A 20799-nucleotide genomic window follows, 5' to 3' on the forward strand; every position below is an offset into this window, starting at 1 on the left:
ATTAAGGCTCTTGAGATGGGGAGATTATCCTGGATTATCTAGGTGGGCTCAATGTCAGAATTCTCATTAGTGAAAACGGGCAGGAGGGGAGTGAGGGGAGAGATGTGATCAGAGACCCTGAGTAAGGCAGTGGTCCTGCAGAGGTTGGAAAAGGGAAGCGAACACATTCTCCCCCAGAGCCTCCAAAAGGAATGTTGCCCTGCTGAAACCTTATTTTAGCCCATGAAGCTAATTTTGGACTTCTGACGTCACAACTGTAAGATAATTAAGACACCAAGTTTGTGGTCATTTGTTACATCAGCAATAAATAACAAACTACTACAGCAGCCGTTTACTTCCTCTGCCTCTCTTCCTGGGCTGTGAAAAACAAACAATTATCTGTAATAGTTCACTCAAGAGTTTTTACACGAGCCTATTAAAAAAGAAGAAAAAAGAGATGAAAAATTGTTTATAATATACATTTAAACCTATTCTGTTTTAAAGCCGTGTCTTGATTACCATTTGACTTTAGCTGTTCTATCATAGATTTAAAGTCAATTTAATCTATGTCATTTGCAGTTAATGGAGGGGTCACATAAACTTCTGTGTAGGAGCTTAAACTGTAAATGTTCCAGAATCTGTGTCTGAGCAACTGTGGACAGAACCTCACTGGATTCATGTATACGTGATATTTTCTCTGTCTTTCCTCCTTTTTCTTGCTTGACTGTTTTGTGTTTAGATTGTGAAAGGCATAGACCCCATGTTTGCTGAACATCATTTTTATTTGCATTTATTATCATTTTTTTCAACTACCAGTTTTTAACCTTACATGTGAGTTTGCTTTAGACTGGGCATCAGCTTTATTATTTTGAAGCGTACTTTATATCTTATCTAAGTTACACCCCTATTAATGTTCTGAACCCCTCCCCGCGCCAACTCCACACAAATCCTAATTTTGTGAAAGGACTCTATCACTGTTTTAAACATCTTACATTCTTTAATCTATTGGAATTATTTTGGGTTTATACTCATGTAAAGTTTCTCTCTTTAAGTTCTTTTGAAATCAAAAGTCAGTTCTGAAATTTAGATTCGGTCATAAAAGGAACTGGTTAGAGATACGTGAACAAGCCTTCAGTCTATTCATGTGGGTGTCACATGTGCCCATTTTGTCGGAAAGAGTCTGTGATGTGTGCAGATTCTTGGAACCCTCATACTCTCTTTGCTTTTTGTTATTTGTTCTACCCTTTCACCTTTGGTTGGTTTTGTTTGTTGGATTTGTAGGTTTCCTTGTCCTAAAATCTGGACTTTAAATAGTTGCTATTAAGCCTCTAAAATCAATCAGCCTCTGGCTGTGCTGTCATTAAAAGTTAACTGCCTTCCCATTAATCCATTAATTGTGGAGATTAATTGGGAAAGCGATTCAAACCAAGGATCTAACTTGGGGCACTAAGCCAGTGTTTGCCTCCAAGTGAAAGCTTATCCCATTAACATCACGGAGTATTAACAGTTATGTATATAATTCACCCATGGCTTATATAGGAGAAAATGCCTAGAAACTGAGAGGCTGCTGTAATAATGAATTCTTGACAACTAGAAAACCCCCCATGAGTCTGACTCCGTTCTAGAAAAAATGCCAATACGTGCTTGCTTGTTTTAAATTGCAGCAATATGTTATTTTTAGATTTAAGCCACTGACAAAGTTAGAAGCTCATGTTTGTCTTATTTAATATATCTAAAGCTAGTATCCTCAAGTGAATGCTAATTTTTATGCTGAGGTCAAATTTAATACTCAAAGAGGCTAAAAGAATTTAATAGTAGTATATACTCAGTGGTATTTAATTGAGTTGAAATGTTATTTTGGATGATGATGAGAGAGAAAAATCAGGATTGGCCTGTATTTTGTTACCTGCTCTTTTGAAAAATTATGTTTTATTTTAGCCCAGTTGTATCACTATCCTTAAAACTTATTCTTTTTCTTTTTTTTTTTCTCTCCAGAATGTGGCTGTGGAGTATTTGCCTCCACACACTGTCAGTTGACTTAGCTATGTAGGGAAAATGGGGTGGGGTGTAACACCATAACCATTTTTCAATCTTTAAACAGCCTCATAAAGCAGTAGGAAAAGCATAAAGTGCCTTTGAAAGGAACAAAACTCTCCATTAGATAGGAATTAATTTGCAAGTCTATTTTACCGGTCTCCAAACTATCACGGTGTCCCGGCTAAACTACACCCCAGACAAAGTAAGTCCGAATGACCTGGAATGGGGCACAGCCACAGGCAAGTTTTAAATCTCCCCCTTGTGATTCTCCTATGCAGCTAGGAGAATTACTGAAGGTGCATGTTCCACAGAAGAGACAGCCTGGTGCTGATCCATATATTTTTTATCAGGAAGTTGATGCTTTTCATACATTCCCGGGTCTTCTGTAAATTCTTAGGATGGACTTCTGTGGCTTTTCTTTGATGTGTGAGTGAATGCCTGGGATGGTTACAATAAGGGGGTGAGCTTGCAGAGTTGGGAAGAACTCATTATCATGCAAATAAAGGAGACTTTGAGAACAAGCAAAGGCTAGTTAGCCAGAGTTCCCTATAGCAAGAGAGCCAGCCACCATCACTTATGTTTGGCAGAGACTCAAGGGGGGGCGGGGTGGGGGGGAAGCTTTATAGTGGAAAAAAAAGGGGAGGCTTCAGGTATATCTGCATTGGAGGCTGCTGGTAAGAGGAAGCTGAAAGCAGGCTAAGTAGAAGGAGGGCATCCTATGTGATTGATTAGATGTGTGTATTTGGTTTCTTCTGTATTTGGTAGAGATTTAGAAATCTCTACTAAATACATTTATCCAGTGCTAACTTGGAAGCAGAGGCAAAAATTAGGGAGGTTGTAAGTTATTAGACAAGTCCTGACTGTTTAGGGCCAGTTGCTACAGGGGTTAGTGTTTGGCTTTTTTGGGCTTATTACTGTAGATAGTAGGTTGGCTTCTTGGGCTGGTTACTGTAGGTTATGGGTCACAGTTCTATTTTTGCATGTAATCTGGCCATTGCCCATTTGTATATCCAATTTCTCACTGGACAAGAGTCAGAGGTGCCTGAAGGACTGGATCCTGTGTCATTCCAGGGCAGGGAGATGGGACTACTCCTGGAACCTTGAAACTAGGCCTGGACCATTTGTAGAACTCAGACTGGGCTTATGGTTGACTCAGACAATGTTGTCTAATTTTTCAGATAAGATCTTGGCTTGTATACAATATTTTTGATATATGTTAGCATAATTCCACACTTTCTTAAATTAGTTGATTTCTACTTTCAACTGAATGACAATTCCAATAATATAGATTGGAGTAAAACATTTTGTTCCAGGAAATATATATCTGGAAGGGAAGGTCATTCCTTAATCCTGATTCTGTCAATGGCATATTTGGAATAGGTCTTTGTGAAAAGACTCAGATTCTAATGTTTCCAAAGCTCCCTGTCACAGGTCCCACCTCTCTCTCTAGTTGTATGGGAATTTTTAAATACTTTAAGTATGTTTTCTATCTATCCTATCCTGTCCTCTCCAATGAATATTCGTCTGGGAAACATGATCCATTAGCAGGCATGCAAGTAATTTTGGCAGGTTTTCCAAATAATAGAGAAGGCAGCTAAGCCGGATGCTACTGAAAATTAGCTCTATTTTTTTTGTCAAGTATATTTTAGATTACCAGTGTTTGTTTCAACAGTGTACTTGCTCAGAATAGGATTTCTGTGTTGTTGGGTAAATTATTTAACCATGGTGTACCTTTCTCTTCAAGTGTCCAATGGAGTTAATACTATCAAATAATATAGGGTATTTGTCAGGATCAAATGAGTTAATACATGTGAAGCACTGAGAACATAAGCAGCTAATAATATATACCTATTATCTTAGTACAGGTAGTATTACACAGAGATTAAGAAAATTGAATTACTTTTATTAAAAACTGAACAGCTTTTACTTACTTATGAGAATTATGCATTAAAGCCCTTTATAAAATAAAATTAAATTACTTTCGATCGAGCTGTATTAAAATACTTTCACTATAGCTTGCATCTTTATTTGTAACAGGCTCTTGAGTTTTTTATATACACAGTTTGCCAGAGATCTAATTTATCATTGTCTTTTTAATGACAATTGTAAGTTTTTCTCTCGTGTGAAGAAGAAATGGTGATTTTTTCTGAGATGTTGACCTGAAAGCTGTAGATTTGTGTGTGTGTGTGTGTGTGTGTGTGCATGCATATGAGTGTGTGAGAAAATGTCTCAATATAAATTAGGTTACTATGGACATTCTAACGATTCACTAAAACTGTCTTCTACATGTAATCAGTGTATAGAATTTTTTTTTTACAAAAACATTAAAAACTGGTTTCACATTTCTAACTGTATCAAGGCTAATGTGGAAATTCTAATATGACTATGAAAAAGGTTGAACAAAAAATAATATAATTTTGGAAAAACAGAGAGAAGTAAGAGAGATGTCCATTTCTTCCTCTAATAGAAAAAGACACTAATTAACCAAACATGCCCTGTTCACCGTGCTGAATAGTACAAGCCTTCCCCCATAATGATTGAATTTTTAAATGTCATTAGTGACTGGAGTCTTAATGAGCGCCTGTGCCACTTTGACCTAGATGTGCTCCCCTCCCCTAACCATCATAAAGAGATCAGGCTGTGCCGTGGGTCCTCACCTGGTTCCGGGGGTCAGGGCAGCTCCCCTTGGCTGCCTCTCCATCGCCAAGCTCGATGAGGGGTGAGGTGTTGGGGTGGGAGCTGAGTCCCTGCATGCACTGCGGCAGCCCAAAGCCTGGGTGGAAGCTGAGTTGACCCTTGTCCCTCCCCCTAGCTCTCAGGGGGATGGCAGGATACAGGTCAGAGCTGTCTTCCTGGGATGGGAGTTAGACAGCTGAGTCCAACCCATGTGCGAGAGGTGGGGGGTACAAAAAGCAGCACTTGGGCCTGGAAGGCCTCAGTCTCCCAGGGCCTCCTGTCCAAAAAGTTGGGGAGGGCATGGAAGAAGTTCCATCCTGCTCCTGCAATTTAGAAACCTTCCTTCTCAGTGTCAAAAGACAGCCCGAGGGGAGCTGGGAGTTAGGGCTTCCACGCCAACGCAGAGCAAGTGCTGGACAGAAGGGGGGCGAGGGGCACACACGTGCCAGCAATGTGCAGGAAGCAGAGGAGAGTGGGCCGCAGCTCTGGAAGAGAAGTGGGGTGAGGTCAGGGCCCCAGGCCCAGTAGCTCATCTGCTCACAGCAGGAGGAAGGGGGCCGCGTCATCCTCTCCCTGCTTGGCAGCTTCTGTGGAGGGCAGTCCCCTGGAGACTTGCAGGGGTGGGTGTGCAAAGGCACCACACTTGAACACTATATATTTACATATGTAAATATGTACATGGTATATTTAATACAGGTGTTGTATGTAAATGTATGTATATGTTTATGATGTTATATAAGGCATAATATGTACATATTATGTAGCATATTTAGACATGCAACTACATGTGTGCTAATGCATATATAGCATGTAAATCTACAAAATATTATTTACACATCTAAATGTATATATGTATATACTTATACATACATATGTATAAACTATGTAATGTAGATGTATATTTCAAGTAGGTATGAATTCATATTTATTAATATGTATATATAATACATATATGCATAATACATATGATTATATATTTTTATTAGTAACACATTTGTGTATATAATATGTATACATACAAAAATATATGGATACATATTTATATAAGGATACCATACCGTGAGTATATGCCATCACTTAGAACTTGATGGCTAACTTAGCATTGATACAGCTTTTATACACATGTACATGTATACATTTTAATAAATGTATATGTACATACATATGGGTGTACATATATGTATTATAATCATGTATTAACATATTTATGCTTATTATACATATATAAGTACACATTTTGACATATCCAACTATACAAATTTATACATACATATATGTGTATACTATAATACACGTATACTATTATGTGTATAATAATATATGTACATATATGTGGGAAATAAGTTCAAGAAGTCCTTATACTTACATAAATGGGTTAAGAAAGCTTAGGGCAGAAAGCCGCCACCATAGGGAGAAAGGGCCCAGGGTTAGTGAGAGAGATATTATAATAGGATCACAAGTAACTTGTTATATCATTTGTTATATCCATCTGGTGCCAGTATACTTTGATCACAAACTCCACATGCCCCCCCAGACCCTTTGCTTCTTACACACACAAGTTAATCATTACTGTCTGATTGTTTTTTCCACTTTCACCATGGGTATAAGATCTTGAGAGCTCAATAAATACCGAGAGGAAACCCCTGCTTGGGGCTCTTGTCTCCTCCCAGACATTAACCCCTCTTGTTTTCAATTCTGTGTCTGCTCTCTTGATGGACAAGAGAGAACTCCAGATTCATGGTCTGAGACACATATGTATGTCCCTAGTGAAGGAACCAGGATGGTAATGATGTGATATAATATTTTATTTAAAAATAATACTATTATGTTTTGAACTGAAATAGTATATTATTTCAGATTTGAAATAGCATACTATTTCAGATTATTTCAGTATATAATAAATAGAATATTATTTCAGTATATTATTTCATTTCTGACATATATTTATGCACTCTGAACAATGTTCATATGCACTCTGAGAAGCTGTAAATTAGAGCTAATAATCATGAGAGTTTGAGGAAACCGGGAGTGCTAGATGAGAGATTACTCCAGAGAAGACGAGTTCACCCAGTTTCTTTTACTGGAGTCTAGGATAGGGTTTCTCAACCACTGCACTATTGACATTTGGGACTGGATAATTCTTTGTCGTGAGGGCTGCCTGTACACCATAGGATGTTTAAGCAGCATCCCTGGTCTCCACCCACTAGATTCTAGAATATGCCCAAGTTGTGATGCTCAAAGTGTCTCCAGATGTTGCTGAATTCCCCTGGGGCGTCTAACTCACCTCCTGTTGTGGTTCTCAGCTATGTCCAGGGCCTGCATTTTACTGCAATTACTGGTACAGTCAGAGAAAACTTGTTTTCTGGAATTAAATTCACAGGAGACTGACACTTAATCTAGAATTCCATTTTATTAGTGTCTTGAGGGAAATATTCCTTTTACTCCAGACTCCTTACTGCTGTCTGAGTCCTTGCTCCTGTGGTTCAGGACTATTAAAGATCAATAGTTTTGTTGTTTGTTTGTTTATTACTTTATGGTTTTTTGGTAATAAGTTGCTTGGCACATCTGGAATTGAAGTGTACAACTTCTTGAGAGAGATGTTATTTATGTCATCATGGTATCTGGTGAAATTCATATACTCCCAACCTAAAGAAATAATAGTTGTAGTTATAGTGTTCTTACACACTGGATTCTAGACCCCATCTCACTTTTTTAAATACCATGGTTCCACTCCAGTGAGGCAAGCAAATTAACTAAAGTCTGTATTTCAATTACCTCACTTGTAAAATAACAGTAATATTGGTATCTTAAAGAAGAGTAGTAAAGATTAATAACTCTGTGTAAAATGGGTAAGTTCTTAGTACAGCGTGCTCACTGAACGTGTGTTGGTTATTATTAGTTTTTTTTTTAATTTTAACATTTATTTACTATTGAGAGACAGAGAGACACAGAGCATGAGCAGGGGAGGGGTAGAGAGAGGGGGAGACATAGAATCTGAAGTAGGCTTCAGGCTGTGAGCCGTCAGCACAGAGCCCGATGCGGGGCTCCAACTCACAAACCTCAAGATCATGACCTGAGCCAAAGTCGGATAGTCAACCGACTGAGCCACCCAGGCGCCCCTGTTATTATTAGTTTTTTAAAAAAATGTTTATTTATTTATTTTGAGAGAGGGAGAGAAAGCAAGCACATGATCAGGAGAGGACGGGGGGGGGGGAGAGAGAGAGAGAGAGAGAGAGAGAGAGAGAGAGAGAGAGAGAGAGAGAATCCCAAGCAGGCTTTATGCTGTCAGTGCAGAGCCTGATGTAGGGCTCCATCTGACAAACCGAGAGATCCATGACCTGAGCTGAAATCAAGAGTCGGATGCTTCACCGACTGAGCCACCCAGGCACCCCTTATCATTAGTTTTATATAAGAATAACTTTAGAATATTTTATTGCCAGATAAACATACCATAGATCATGGGGATATGTGTACGCTCATTGCAAAACATAATAACACCATGTAATCACCACTCAGGCCAACAACTGGAAGTTTACCAAACACCAGAAGCCTCCCTGATCCATTTTCCATACCCCATATTCTTTCCCCCATAAATGAAATAAACGCACCTTCTCTTATTTTAATCCCATTTTAGGCTAAAAATAGAACAGTATTGATTCTCAGTTTATAATGGCAAAAACAAATGAGCAGTAAATATATGCCCTCAAGAGTGATTGCACTGGAGAGACATTTTATGTCTGAAACATCGATTTGCATCTGCATAATTGATTGAGAATTACAGTTAAACACGCTTTTTTGGGTCACACGTACACCTGAATACTGATAATGATTCAACAGTGACTGTACTTCTGGTAAACACACACCCACATGTGCACCCCCTGTAGAGATAACACACTCATTTGTACGCGCAGATGCACACATTGTCTTTTGCACAGTGTACGAAAGCCATTTGGTAGTTACTCCTGGTTGGGCACAATCAGAACTTCCTTCATCACTCTGTGGATTGTGTGTCTCTTTATGTCTACACTCCTTAATACTTGAATTAGCACCAGATCGATGGTGTCAGTACTTAAGCCAATCAATAGACCTGCAGGAACTGTGGGCCAGTTATCAAGTCTGTCTTAAGAGTCAGCTAAAGAATTTCAGGTGTGCAGGAAGAAAAAGTGTGCTTTAAATGAAAATGAGACAGTCTTAAAAAGTAAAATGCCATCTCAGGCAAATTCTTCTGAAAGGCATGCCAATGTTAAGTTGGCAAATTTTTACTTATCTCTTATACTTGAGACATTTGGCTTTAAAGAAAAACACATTTCAAATAGGACTGCAGAAAAATATTGTAGTTTGAATGCTTTAACAATGAAACTACCAACGACTGTTTTTTTTTTAAACTGTTCAGGCAGAATAAGCTTTATAAAATTTCAGATGAATTTAGATAATCCCTAGCTTAATTTAATTTAAATTAAATTATTGGTAAATAATTGGGACAATAACCCTGCCTGATTTTTAATTACCAGTTGTGTTAAATCCTAAATATGAGACAAATATTTTTTCTGATTAGAGTAAAAACTGACAACAACTTAATAATTGTATAAAATAAAAGACAAATATGTAAAGGTTGCATGGAATGAAGAATTACCTGAATAAAATAAAACATATGTTACAACATTGTCTCCATGAGATTATTCTTTTTTTTTCATATATAATTTATTGTCAGATTGGTTTCCATACAACACCCAGTGCTCATCCCAACAGGTGCCCTCCTCAATGCCCATCACCCACTTTCCCTCTCCCCCACCCCCCATGAGCCCTCAGTTTCCATGAGATTATTCTTATACTTTCCCTCTCTCTTCATGCCTTAGTTTTAATTTTATATGTGATACACATTAACAAGATAGATGATAGGTATATACTTTGTATATATCCGTATGTGCTTGTGTCTTGATATATACATGCATGTATGTACACACACATACACATCTCCTTCCTCTGGAAGTAACCATTGTCCTGAGTTTTATGTTTTTCATTTCTTTGTTTTTTTAAAATTATGTGTATTCTAAACAACGTATTACTTAGCTTTACTTAGTTTTAAGATTCTCAAAACTATCAGACCTGTTTTGTTTCTAAGATCCAACCATTATCTTCTGTGTGCGTTGATGTAGTTCCTTTGTACTGCTATATGTTTTTCCATTGTGAAGAGTACTGTGATTTATTCACCTGTTCTGTGGTCATTGGATGTTTGGGTTGTCAACAATTTTTTCCTATTATGAACAATGTTGCCAGAAATTGCACATCTCCTGGTGTACAAATGCAAGAGTTTCTCTAGGTCAGTGATTCGCAACTTTTCTCTTTTCAATGGACAGAGAAGATACTGGTATTTGTATTACATCGTTGGGTAGGAAGGCAAACTCCTTGAGACCAGTGTTTCGTCATGGGGACGTTCTCCCCAGGAGGACATCCATGTCAATGGAATTGGAGGAACATCGGGGTACAGAAAAGTTCAAATGCACGAGCTAGTGACAAATTATGTTTTTAAAATAGGTGCTCAGATTTACACTCCCACCTGTTGGAACTTCTCTTGGCCCACACTCTCTGGATGATCTGGTAGTGTCAGAATTCTGAAATCTTGTGAATATACTATCTGTAAAATAGCATCTCATTGTAGTCTTGATTTACACTTCTTTTTACTGATGAGTTTGAACATCGGTTTATATACATTCTGTTATGTGAACTCTCTGGTCTTGCCTTGTGCCATTTTTCCAAGTGTTTTTTCGAACCAATTTAAAAGTAGTTTTTGTCTTTATTTTATTTTGTTTTCCTTAATTTTGAATACTAATCACATGCTGTTTTGCATGTACTTTCCACATGTGATTTTTTTTTTACGCATCTTTTAGCAACTGTGATTTCTTGATTTTAATATAGTTTTATTTATAAATCTTTCTTTACATACATTTACTTGTAAATTTGTATACTGATTAGGTATTTTTGTTTCTTGCTTAGGTAAATCTTTTCTATCTCAAGATATTATATTATTTTATAATTTCTACAACATTTTTCTTCATATTCTCTTGTCTTTAAGTTTTTTTTTTCTTTTCTTATTGAACTTATTAGGTCTCTAGGAGAAAATTGCACATAAGCAGTGGGCATATTGTTAGAGATCCTAGTATTTTTTGTTTTGTTTGTTTGGCCTATGGAATCCAAGAAAGCTGTCAGCACTGTTCTAACCTCAATGTGGATTTTCCCTTTTGGCAGATGATTGTGATGAGCCCCTGGTGTCTGCCTTGTCTCCGGCATCGTTCAGCAGTTCATCTGAACTTTCTAGCAGTCACGGTCCTGGATTTGCAAGGCTAAATCGAAGAGATGGTAAGTCTGCTTTTTACCTTTTGATTGGTTTGTGTTGAATCTCCCTAATTTTCCATTCTCTTTTAATGAAATCATTATAAGTGACATATTATAAAAGGAACTACATGTCTCCATAAGCAAATGGCTGAAACTCACAAGAAGTATATGACTTATAGGACTGGTTCTGGGATGGCAAAGGGTTACATCCTATTTTAAAGCTCGTGTCATCATTTCAGCACCCAAAGAACTGAAATCCTTCAGTATGGTGAGCTTTTATATTTATCTTATGACGTAAACGTTTCTAAAACAAGATCTAATCATTATGTATATAGTAGCCATGAAAAATCTAATTGACCCCCTATTTCAAGTTAAACAGGAAGCTTGTGAGAAGAAGTAATTTTCAAAGATGCTAGTTATTTAAAAATAAGGAGCCCTCAGTTTGCGCAATTCTCAGTGTAGATGGCATGATTCTCTCTCCTGTGGAGGAATGGGAACTTAATAAGTTTCATGCTCCTCTAGGAATATGCAGTTCATATTGTTGACAGTCTCATAGGTAGGTTGTGTTTGATCGCTTGAATATGTTTAAGGGAAAGCGCAGATAATTAAAAGGCAACTTGCCATTGAACTAAGAGAGAATTTCAAAACTCTGTGCACTTAGAGACAGCATCATCATGGCCCCTTTCCATAATACGTGAAGGCAAAAGCCATCTGCACTCACATTCTATAGAAAGAGGCTTGGCAGTTCTCACACAGAAAACGTTTTTAGCAACCATGGAAAAAATAGACATCGACATCATATATTATTGAAACCGTGATTTGCTCATTTATTATCCCCTTCTTGCATGCCATATGTCAGCCACTTCTTTTCATTTTTCTCCTTGATGTTATCCTCGGTGCTGTTGTAGTGTTTCAGCATGATGCACATTGGATGTAACACATAGATCAAATTGTGTGTGTGTGTGTGTGTGTGTGTGTGTGTGTCTGTGTTTTGCCATCTGGTACACATGATAAATATCTAACACCTTAGCATGACTTAATAAATTTAAGTTTATTTTAAAATGTCATCTCATATTATTTGCGACAGTCACCTATGGGTGTATCTGAGTGTGAAAGCATCACTGGAGAGTAAGAACGGAGATCCTTGATCAAATAGGGAATTTGTGGGGCCTTGGATATATTTGTGTAGATACTGCTTGTCCGTTCCTTTTATTTGCCTTAGAGTGAGGGTTATTGGACTCTCTCTCCCTATTTGCAATTCTGAATTCTTTCCTGACCACAGGCAAGTGAGCTCTCCTAGCCCCTCTGCAGACCAGTCCAACTCTTGAACCTGTGCTTCTCCAAGCAGGAATGCTGACATCACAGCAGTGATCTTGCAGTGAGGTCTCTCTCTTATACTCCTTTCCAAAGTAAGGCAGGGTATAACATTTACCACTGCTCTATTTGAGAAATAGGAGCTTTCCTAGGATTTGGCCCATGGAAGGATACAAAATTTAATTTAACTATTTATCTGTATTTCATTTGCTGAGATTCAATAAATCACACAAAATGTATATAAGTTATGAATCGGATCAAATCGTATTTTTCATTAATTTATAGACTCGTCAGAAGTCTCCGCCAGTGAGACTCATTTTCATTCTTAATTCGTTTCTCTGGCTCTTGGTGAACCACAGTATCAAACTTCATGAATCTCATTTGCATGTTAATGAAATGGAGAAACAAAACAGGATCATTTTAATTATCTTTTGCTGGTTGTCAACCTACTTGATTACATTTTTTTCTTTTTTATTTAGTTTTTCTTTTTTCTTCCCTCTTAATTACATCAAGTGTTCACAAAGGAATGTCAGCTCTTGAGTGATTTATTAAAGGCTATATATTATTTCTACTATCAACATTCCTTGTAGTATATTTAGATCAGGCTGTGGAAGGGTGTTTAACCAAGTCAACAGGTCACATGTAAATAAACTGAATCAACAAATAAAGGCCTAGGTCTCCCAGAAACACGGATAGAGTGACCTCTTTCCTGTGGAATCTAGAAAATTGAGAGCCAAAGAACAAACAAGCAAGAAACGAAGAATCAAGCTTATCCAGCGGCTGTTCTCCATCCATGAGATAAATGCCATGGGTAACTGTGAAAATAACTAGGCCCCGGGGCGGGAGAAGAAGACCAGAAAAAGATACTGTTGAACATAATGAATCTCTCAGGAGGGATGAAGAAAAATGAACATTTTTGGAGGTATATTAAGTTAATTTTGCCACTTGAGTGCTGTTGTGGTTTGAGTTGTGTCCTCCAAAAGGATACATTCAAATTCTAACCCTGATGCCTATGAATGTGACTTTATTTCGATCTAGAGTCTCTGCAGTGTGATCAAGTTGAGGTCTTATTGGTTTAGGTTATTGTGGATTAGGGTGAGCTCCAGATCAGGCCTTGTAAAGAGAATGAGATTTGGAGACACACAGAGACAGAAGAGACGGAGAGAGAGAAGAAGGCCATGTGGAAATGGAACATGTAGAAATGGAAGCAAAAGTTGGAATGATGGGGTTTCAAACTCAGAAATGTCTGTATCGCCAGCAACTTCTAGAAGCTAGGAGGAGGCAGGGAAGGAGTCTTTTCTAAAGCTTACAAGGGGAGGAGCATGGCCCCGCCAACACCTTGATTTTGGATGTCCAGCCTCCCAAACTGTGAGAGAATAAGTTCTGTTGTTTTAAGCTGCCCAGTTAGTGATATTTAGTTAAAGCAGTCCTGGGAAGCTGGGAAGAGTGCCCCTGAGGAAAGGACTTCTCCGTACTTGTTCGTACTGGGAGGATGCCTCCAAGTTTGAATCTGAAAGATCTCATAGCTCAGAGGAATATAATCCAGATGTAAGGGTAAACAACACAGATGAACAAAAACCCATCCCTGCTAATACTGGCTACGTATTAGAATGAAATCTCTCTCTGCCTTTATATTCTGCCATATTGCTGCAGCTTCCATGTAGTTTGAATGATGATTGGCAGCTAAAGTTAACTAGTGTCCATGTCAAGTTCAGACAGGCTCTAGCGTGCCATTTGATAGTCCAAGTGTGTTCGTACGACAGAATATAATGAGGCCACAGATGCAGAACTGTCCCTCAGGCTGCAGTGTAATCCAAATGAAAGTTTTAGTTTTGATGTACTCGAGAAACCTAGGAAATGGGTTACTGCCAACTGATATACTTGTGTACACATGTAAAATCATAAAGCAGTAAAAACTATCATACTTACGTGTATTTATAGGTATGAGTGTAGATATACATATGTACCTGTGTTTATTTATATAGCAGATTGCTCCCATAACTGAAAAATTCTGCAAGTTTTCTGTCATCTATTCTGTAAGGTCGGAATATATCCTATTTTCCTAAAAGTTGAATGTTTGTCTTTGTTTTCCCGTTGTCTATTTATCTTTCTTTCTTTCTTTCTTTAAAATTTTTAAATGTTTATTTTGTGTGTGTGTGTGTAAGAGACAGCATGAGTGGGGGAGAGGCAGAGAGAGAGGGAGACCCAGAATCTGAAGCAGGCTCCAGGCTCGGAGCTGCCGGCACAGAGCACGACATGGGGCTCAAACCCAGGAACTGAGATCATGACCTGAGCTGAAGTCAGACGCTTAACCGACTGAGCCACCCAGGGACCCCTCCATTGTCTGTTTTTCTTCACTGCAGTTAAACCCTTCCACTCTAAATGCCTGCTGAGCAATGTTTTCCCCATGCCCATAGAATTTGCTGTTAACATCAAGCATCTATCTGTAGAGAAATTAGCATATTTGGCTAATGGACAGAGAGAACTCCCATTTTCGGATGTACTCCTAATGAGAATAATTATGACATTCTATGCAGAATTATTTGGTGATTCTTACTGCCCTAAATCATTGTGCTTCTTCACATACAACTATTATGCCTAAATTAAAACCCAAAAGATAAATCCCCAAGGTATGCATGCTACATGTCAGTGCTTAAGAGGACAGATGAGGTGAATGTTTCCTGCTGTTAAACATATTGCAGAAAATCTTTTATAATTATCACATTTTAAAATGATAGCATTAATATACTTCATAACCAAGACTTTCTTCATGAGGAAAAGAATAAGAGATGGGTTTTGCACAGCACCAAAAAAAACCTCAAGCCTAAAGAAAGGGCAGCCTCATTGGTACAGTGGGTGTGGGTCAGGAATGTGCATAGAGGTCCCTAGGACCAGAGATGGTGTGGGCAAGCTTCCTGACTGAGAAGAATATGGATTTGGTGCATATGGGGATGGCCTTTTATTGTAGTTTGTTCGAGAAGAAAAGATATTACCAGCTTGCTTGCTTCTATATCACCTGCTTTCCCATTACCCCAAAATCTGAGGTGCCCGAGTAAGCCTATGTCCCTGAACAATTATCTGAATTGCAAGGGGCATGCACGTCCACGTTGATTCAGGCAGTGAATACATGCCTTCTTACCAGCTCTGCCCAATTCTTCTGTCTCATGCCGTAATTCATCTCCAGGACTAGGAGATGTACAGTTCTTAACACTGAGATGAGAGCACTGAAACCCGACTAGATCCCTGAAGAGTCAGATCCCTGAGAATTACCCCTGTAGTCACAGAACACGTGCTTCTCCAGCACGCTTGAACCTCAGCTAACCTACTCTCCTACTCACTCCAGTGGATCATAAAATTTTAGGTGAAAAGCAGACACTTCTGTATTAGACATCTCTGAGACCAATTCACCATTCTTGGGTTTAAATGACTACTACTTCTTACTTAAGGACGGGAAAAGTATTTAACCACTGTGCTTTAATTTCCTAATTTTCTACTGGAAGTATAGGGATAGTACTGAAATGGTTTTGGCTTTATTGATAGCATTGAAATGGTATTGGCTCTATTGAAAATAATCTTGGCTCTGGTATGGTGATAAGAAAAGCACAGTCCCAAGAGAACGTTAAACTGTTCAGTGTGCCCTGCCAGTTAACCACATTTTAGCAGACCTCATGGGACCAAATATATAAATTACAAGGATAATCTTGGGGAATTCAGGCTTCCATATAACTCTGGTAGTAAGTGTTGGTTTTTTTTTCTGATTAATTATAAAGCAAAACAAAAACTATGTTTTTATGTTCAGTATTAGCTTGAAGTACGTTCTTCTATATCGTAGTCCAAGTTTGTGAACTAGGGCGATCTGATGCCTTTATGTAAAATATTTTACTTTTTTAGCAATTGGAAATTGGTTTATGAAGTTACACAGGAACTTCCAAGGAGATTAACATTTTGGAAAAGGTTTGGAAAATGAAGGTCTAGATCAATTTTATGGTCCGTGGTGTGTGATTCATGCTTATAGATTATATTTTGTGTGCTGGCCTTGAGAAGGTAGAAAAAAAATGAGTAAAGATTTACATCTTATTTCTCCATATACCTATATCCTCTGTTCATTAAAGCAGGGGAGAATTTGCTATCATTTCTGTGATTAATATAGAATCATTTCTACTCTTCTATTGATTCACTTGACTTAACACCAGAGGTGCTTGTCTGCTTGGTCGCTTGGCCCTCTCTTTACTTTGGATATTGCCCTCCTTTCTGGGCCCCCTTCCTTCTCAAGTCTCTTGCCAATGTCTTGGTCATCCCTCTAACTTACCTTTATCGTCTTTGTCTGCCCTGTAGCGTACTTTTTTTCAGCTCTAAATCAACCTGATAATGTAGCCTGAGTGAATGTGCCAAGTAGCCAACCCTAAGCAATTTATAGTGATAGAAAATATGGTTTTAGAAACATGAAAACTAGATCGTCATCCTAAATAGCAAGTTGCATTAAGGAAATGAAATTACCTCTTCTTTTCTCCTTTCCTATAAAAGTATGGGGTGGAATTTGAAGATCTCTAAATTCTATGACAATTCTATGACACTCTTTTCATTTCTAATACTCTATACGCAATACCTTTTCTTTCTAACTCACTCTGGTAATGGAGAGAGTGAGTAGTGATATTGATGGCCCTTCAAGAAGAAGGTAAGTAGAGTCCCTGAAGGCAGATTATTCTTCTAATTCCGCTCAAACTAGGAGACACAGAATGTTCCTGGCTTAGGAAATGTCTTAAGCTGCCATAGGATCTAGGAATTCAAGTCATAAATGTGATCCTACTGAAATTGATACCATGGCTCAAATTTGGTCAATTAAAATACGTTCATGAGATTTACAATTATCATTAATATTTAACATATTTCTTTGTGTATATCTAACATTTTTCACAGGGCTGAGTAGGGAAATTTCACATATAGGTAGGAGAAAAACGTGAGCTAAGTAATCAGGTGGTGTGTTAGGTTGTATTGTCTCAGAAGCACACTCTGGGTGATGACTGAGGTGCCAGTGGTTTGTTAGGGGGTAGCTCCCAGGAGAAAACAGTGAGGGAGTGGAGGAAGCAGGGTGAGGAAGGGGAAGAAGCCAATCAGTTTCAAGTGAAGTTCCACGCGCTGCCTGATCCCCCACGAAACTCTGGATGGTAAAATCATACCTAAGATTTTGTCCTACTTCATGGTAAAGAAACCGAGCCGAACAAGACGGCTGGGTGTGTGATCAGTTTAGAAAAGTTCGTGTCTGAGCTTGGGCCACTGTAACAAAATACCATAGACTGGAGGTCTTAAATGATAGACATTTCTTTCTTGCAGTACTAGAGGCTGGGAAGTCTGAGATCAAGATGTTGGCAGATTCAGCTCCTGGAGAGAGCCTGCCTTAGCTGTGGACAGCCACCTTCTTGTTGTGTGCTCACAGGGCCTTTCCTTGATGCGTCTGTGTGGAGAGAGCCATCTCTGTCTTCCTCTTCTTGAAAGGGCACTAATCCCATCATGAGGGTCCCACTCTCAAGGCCTAATGTAAACCCGAGTACCTCAAAAAGGCACCAAATACCATCACTTGGGGGTTAGGGCTTCAACTATGAATTTTGGGGAGTCACATTCAGTCTGTAACAGCTGCATTTTTGAAACTAGTAAACCAACCAGAAAGTATTATTAACTGCTTGAAGACAGCTGATAAAAACCCAAGATAGCCAGGCCTTCAGGGGCAAAGATCCTGGAGAGAAAGGAAATACCATATAGTGAGCCTGATATTTTCTGCAACACATAACAGGGCTTCAAAATATATAAAGAAAAATGGACAGAAATGATAGGAGAAATAGACAATATAAATTGAAACATAAAACATAGTAAGGGGTTTTTAATCTCTCTCTGTCTCTGTATTTTATCAAGGAAGTGGGCAAATAAAGTAGTGAAAATACAGAAGATTTTAACAGCAAAGTGAACAAATTTGACAAAATATATAAATAAGTAGTAATTATATTTATTTAATGGGCAGGATGAATTAAACTCTGCCCCCAACAACTATAGAATATACATTCTTAGGCAGTGTACCTTTGAATATTTACTTAAACTTATTCTGGGCCATAAAAAATTGTTTGAATAAATCTCAGAGGATTTAAATCAGACAGAATAAATACTGTGGATACAGTTGAATTAAACTAGAAATCAATAATTAGGAAATACTAAAAAACCTAGAAAGGTGTGGACTTTAATTAGTATGCTTTCCAAAAAGAAATCTCAGCAGAAGTTAGGAAACATTTTAATTCAATGATAACAAAAGGCTATCGGGTCAAAATTGAGATGCAGCTCAGTCCAAACTGATAGCTTGACTTGCACAAATTACACAAGACAGAAGACTAAATATTAATGATCCATTTATTGCCTAGTTCTTCAACTTCTCAAGAAATGCTTAAGAAACAGCAGATTAAACCAAAATAAGGAAAAGGAAAGGAAAAAAAGAAAAGTACATTAATGAAATAAAGACGTAGAATACAACCAATAAGACAAAAATATAGCAAGAGGACACTTTAACAAATGTTCTGCTAATGATGGTGAAAATTTAAATGGATTGAAAAAAAATGATTTGAAAAACACAACCTGAAAAGTCGTACCAAGAAATAAAATGGAAAATTTAAATATCCCTCTGTCTGTTAAAGATAGTGAATCCATAATTCACACGCTCCAGTGGAGAAAACTCCAGGCTAAAATGCCTTCATACGTGAATTCTCCAAGATACTTTTAAGGAAGATAAAACTCTAATCTTACACATTCTCTTCCAGAGGACCGAAAAAAAAAAGTCAAAATGCTTTCCAACTCCTTCTGTGAGGCCAGCATAACCTTGATACCAAACCCTGTCAAGGACAAACAAGAAAGGAAAATTAAAAGCCACTCTCTCTCATGAATATAAATGCAAAATACTGCAAACAGAATGTTAGCATATATGTGTGGAGGGGTCTGGGACTCAGCCTCAGAATGAGAATACACCGTCTTGGCTGGAAGGCACGAGGGCTCTGCTAGCAGGTGGGTTGTATAACCAAACTGGAGCTTTCTAGTCTGCTACCGTGCAGAAGAATCCGGAGCATCTTCTCGAGGAGAGGAAGCGTGAAGGTAGCTAGCCATAGAAAACCATCTTTTTTTTTGTATACACTCATTTTAGAGACTATTGTAATTAAAGATGTGCTGTAATCTATTGGCCGCCTCTTGGGTGACACGTCCCCTCAGCCACACCTCTTTCTCTGGCCAGCATGGTAAGGAGCAAGTCCAACTCCCGACAGGTGCAAGAGGGCCTGGTCCGAGATTGTACCCCTTACCTGTAGCTTCCTGCCCATGGCTCCCTGGATGCTCCCAGCGAATCCACCGGGCGTTAAAATCCTGGCAGCGGAGTATGGGGAGTACTGTCTGCCTGTGAGGCTAATCTTGACCAACAGAGGACAAAAACTGATGGAGAAAATCTTCCCCGCTTGGTCCTCAGGGTGGAAAGTTCTGAGATGCATCACAATGAGGCTAACTTCTCATTTTATTCGTGCATTGTGTTCCTGATTTTGTTCAATTGTCCGGGTTGTCTTGTATCTCACTGAGCTTCTTTCTGATGGTCGTTTGACTTCTTTGTTAGGCAATTTGTAGATCTTCGTTTCTTTGGGGTCAGTCGTTGGAAGTTTATTCCTGTCCTCGTCCTTCGGTGGTGTCCTATCTGCCTGATTTTTCGTGATCTGTACAGCCTTGCATTGTTGTCCACGCCTGAAGGAGTGTCACCGGACAGGGCCCTGGGCTGCAGGATTGGTCCCAGACTGTGTCTGAGAGGGGCTGGAACTGATCGAAATGGCCACGTCAGGGTGCACAGCCCGGTGTGCAGGCCTGCTTTCAAGGGCATGGAAGAGCATGTCTCTTGCCAGACCCCTGGGTGGGCAGGGCTGCTCCAAGACTGTGGCTCAGAGCAGCCGGAGCCGAGCCACAGGGCCGCTTCCGAGTCCAGGACGGTGAAAGCAGGCACGCCTGCCTCTGGAGGCGTGTGCGGGTGAGGCGTGAGTCTCCCTCGGGGTGCCTGAGTGGGCACGACTGCTTCGGGCTGCAGCTGAGAGGGTTTGGAATGGGGCCCAGGACCCCTTCAAGATCCACAGTCAGACCGGGTTTGAGGGCTGACCTGCTGGAGGACGGGTGCGACTGCTTCCTGATGGAGCAGTGAGGAGGGTCTGGCCCGGTCTCTGCAGGGCAGAACTGCTGTCCGGAGCGGCCGGGAGGGGTGGGAGCCCAGGTACAGAGCTGTTGTCGAATGTCCTTTCCCACGGACGTGGGGACACGGGAGGGCTTGCCTCCAGGGCTGCGGTCAGGTGTGCCTCCCGGTGGGTCCCTGGGAGGTCAGACCTGTTCCTGGACTGCAGCTGGGTCCCAGAGCGCCCACAAAGGCACCTTTGTCAATGGAGGGTTGCCAAGTTATTGTTGCTA

At 39.3% G+C, this 20799-nt stretch overlaps 1 protein-coding gene across 1 annotated transcript in view; it reads left to right on the top strand.

Moving 5' to 3' along the window:
• The window catches only part of CNTNAP4 (contactin associated protein family member 4), a 251334-nt gene that overhangs the window by 26440 nt on the left and 204095 nt on the right, over positions 1 to 20799 (top strand). The window contains exon 2 of the mRNA XM_049622706.1: positions 10939 to 11049. Coding sequence (XP_049478663.1) covers positions 10939 to 11049 — 111 coding nt within the window. The remainder of the gene's footprint in view (positions 1 to 10938; positions 11050 to 20799) is intronic.

Source organism: Panthera uncia, assembly GCF_023721935.1.
Source record: "Panthera uncia isolate 11264 chromosome E2 unlocalized genomic scaffold, Puncia_PCG_1.0 HiC_scaffold_20, whole genome shotgun sequence".
Taxonomy (NCBI): Eukaryota; Metazoa; Chordata; class Mammalia; order Carnivora; family Felidae; genus Panthera; species Panthera uncia.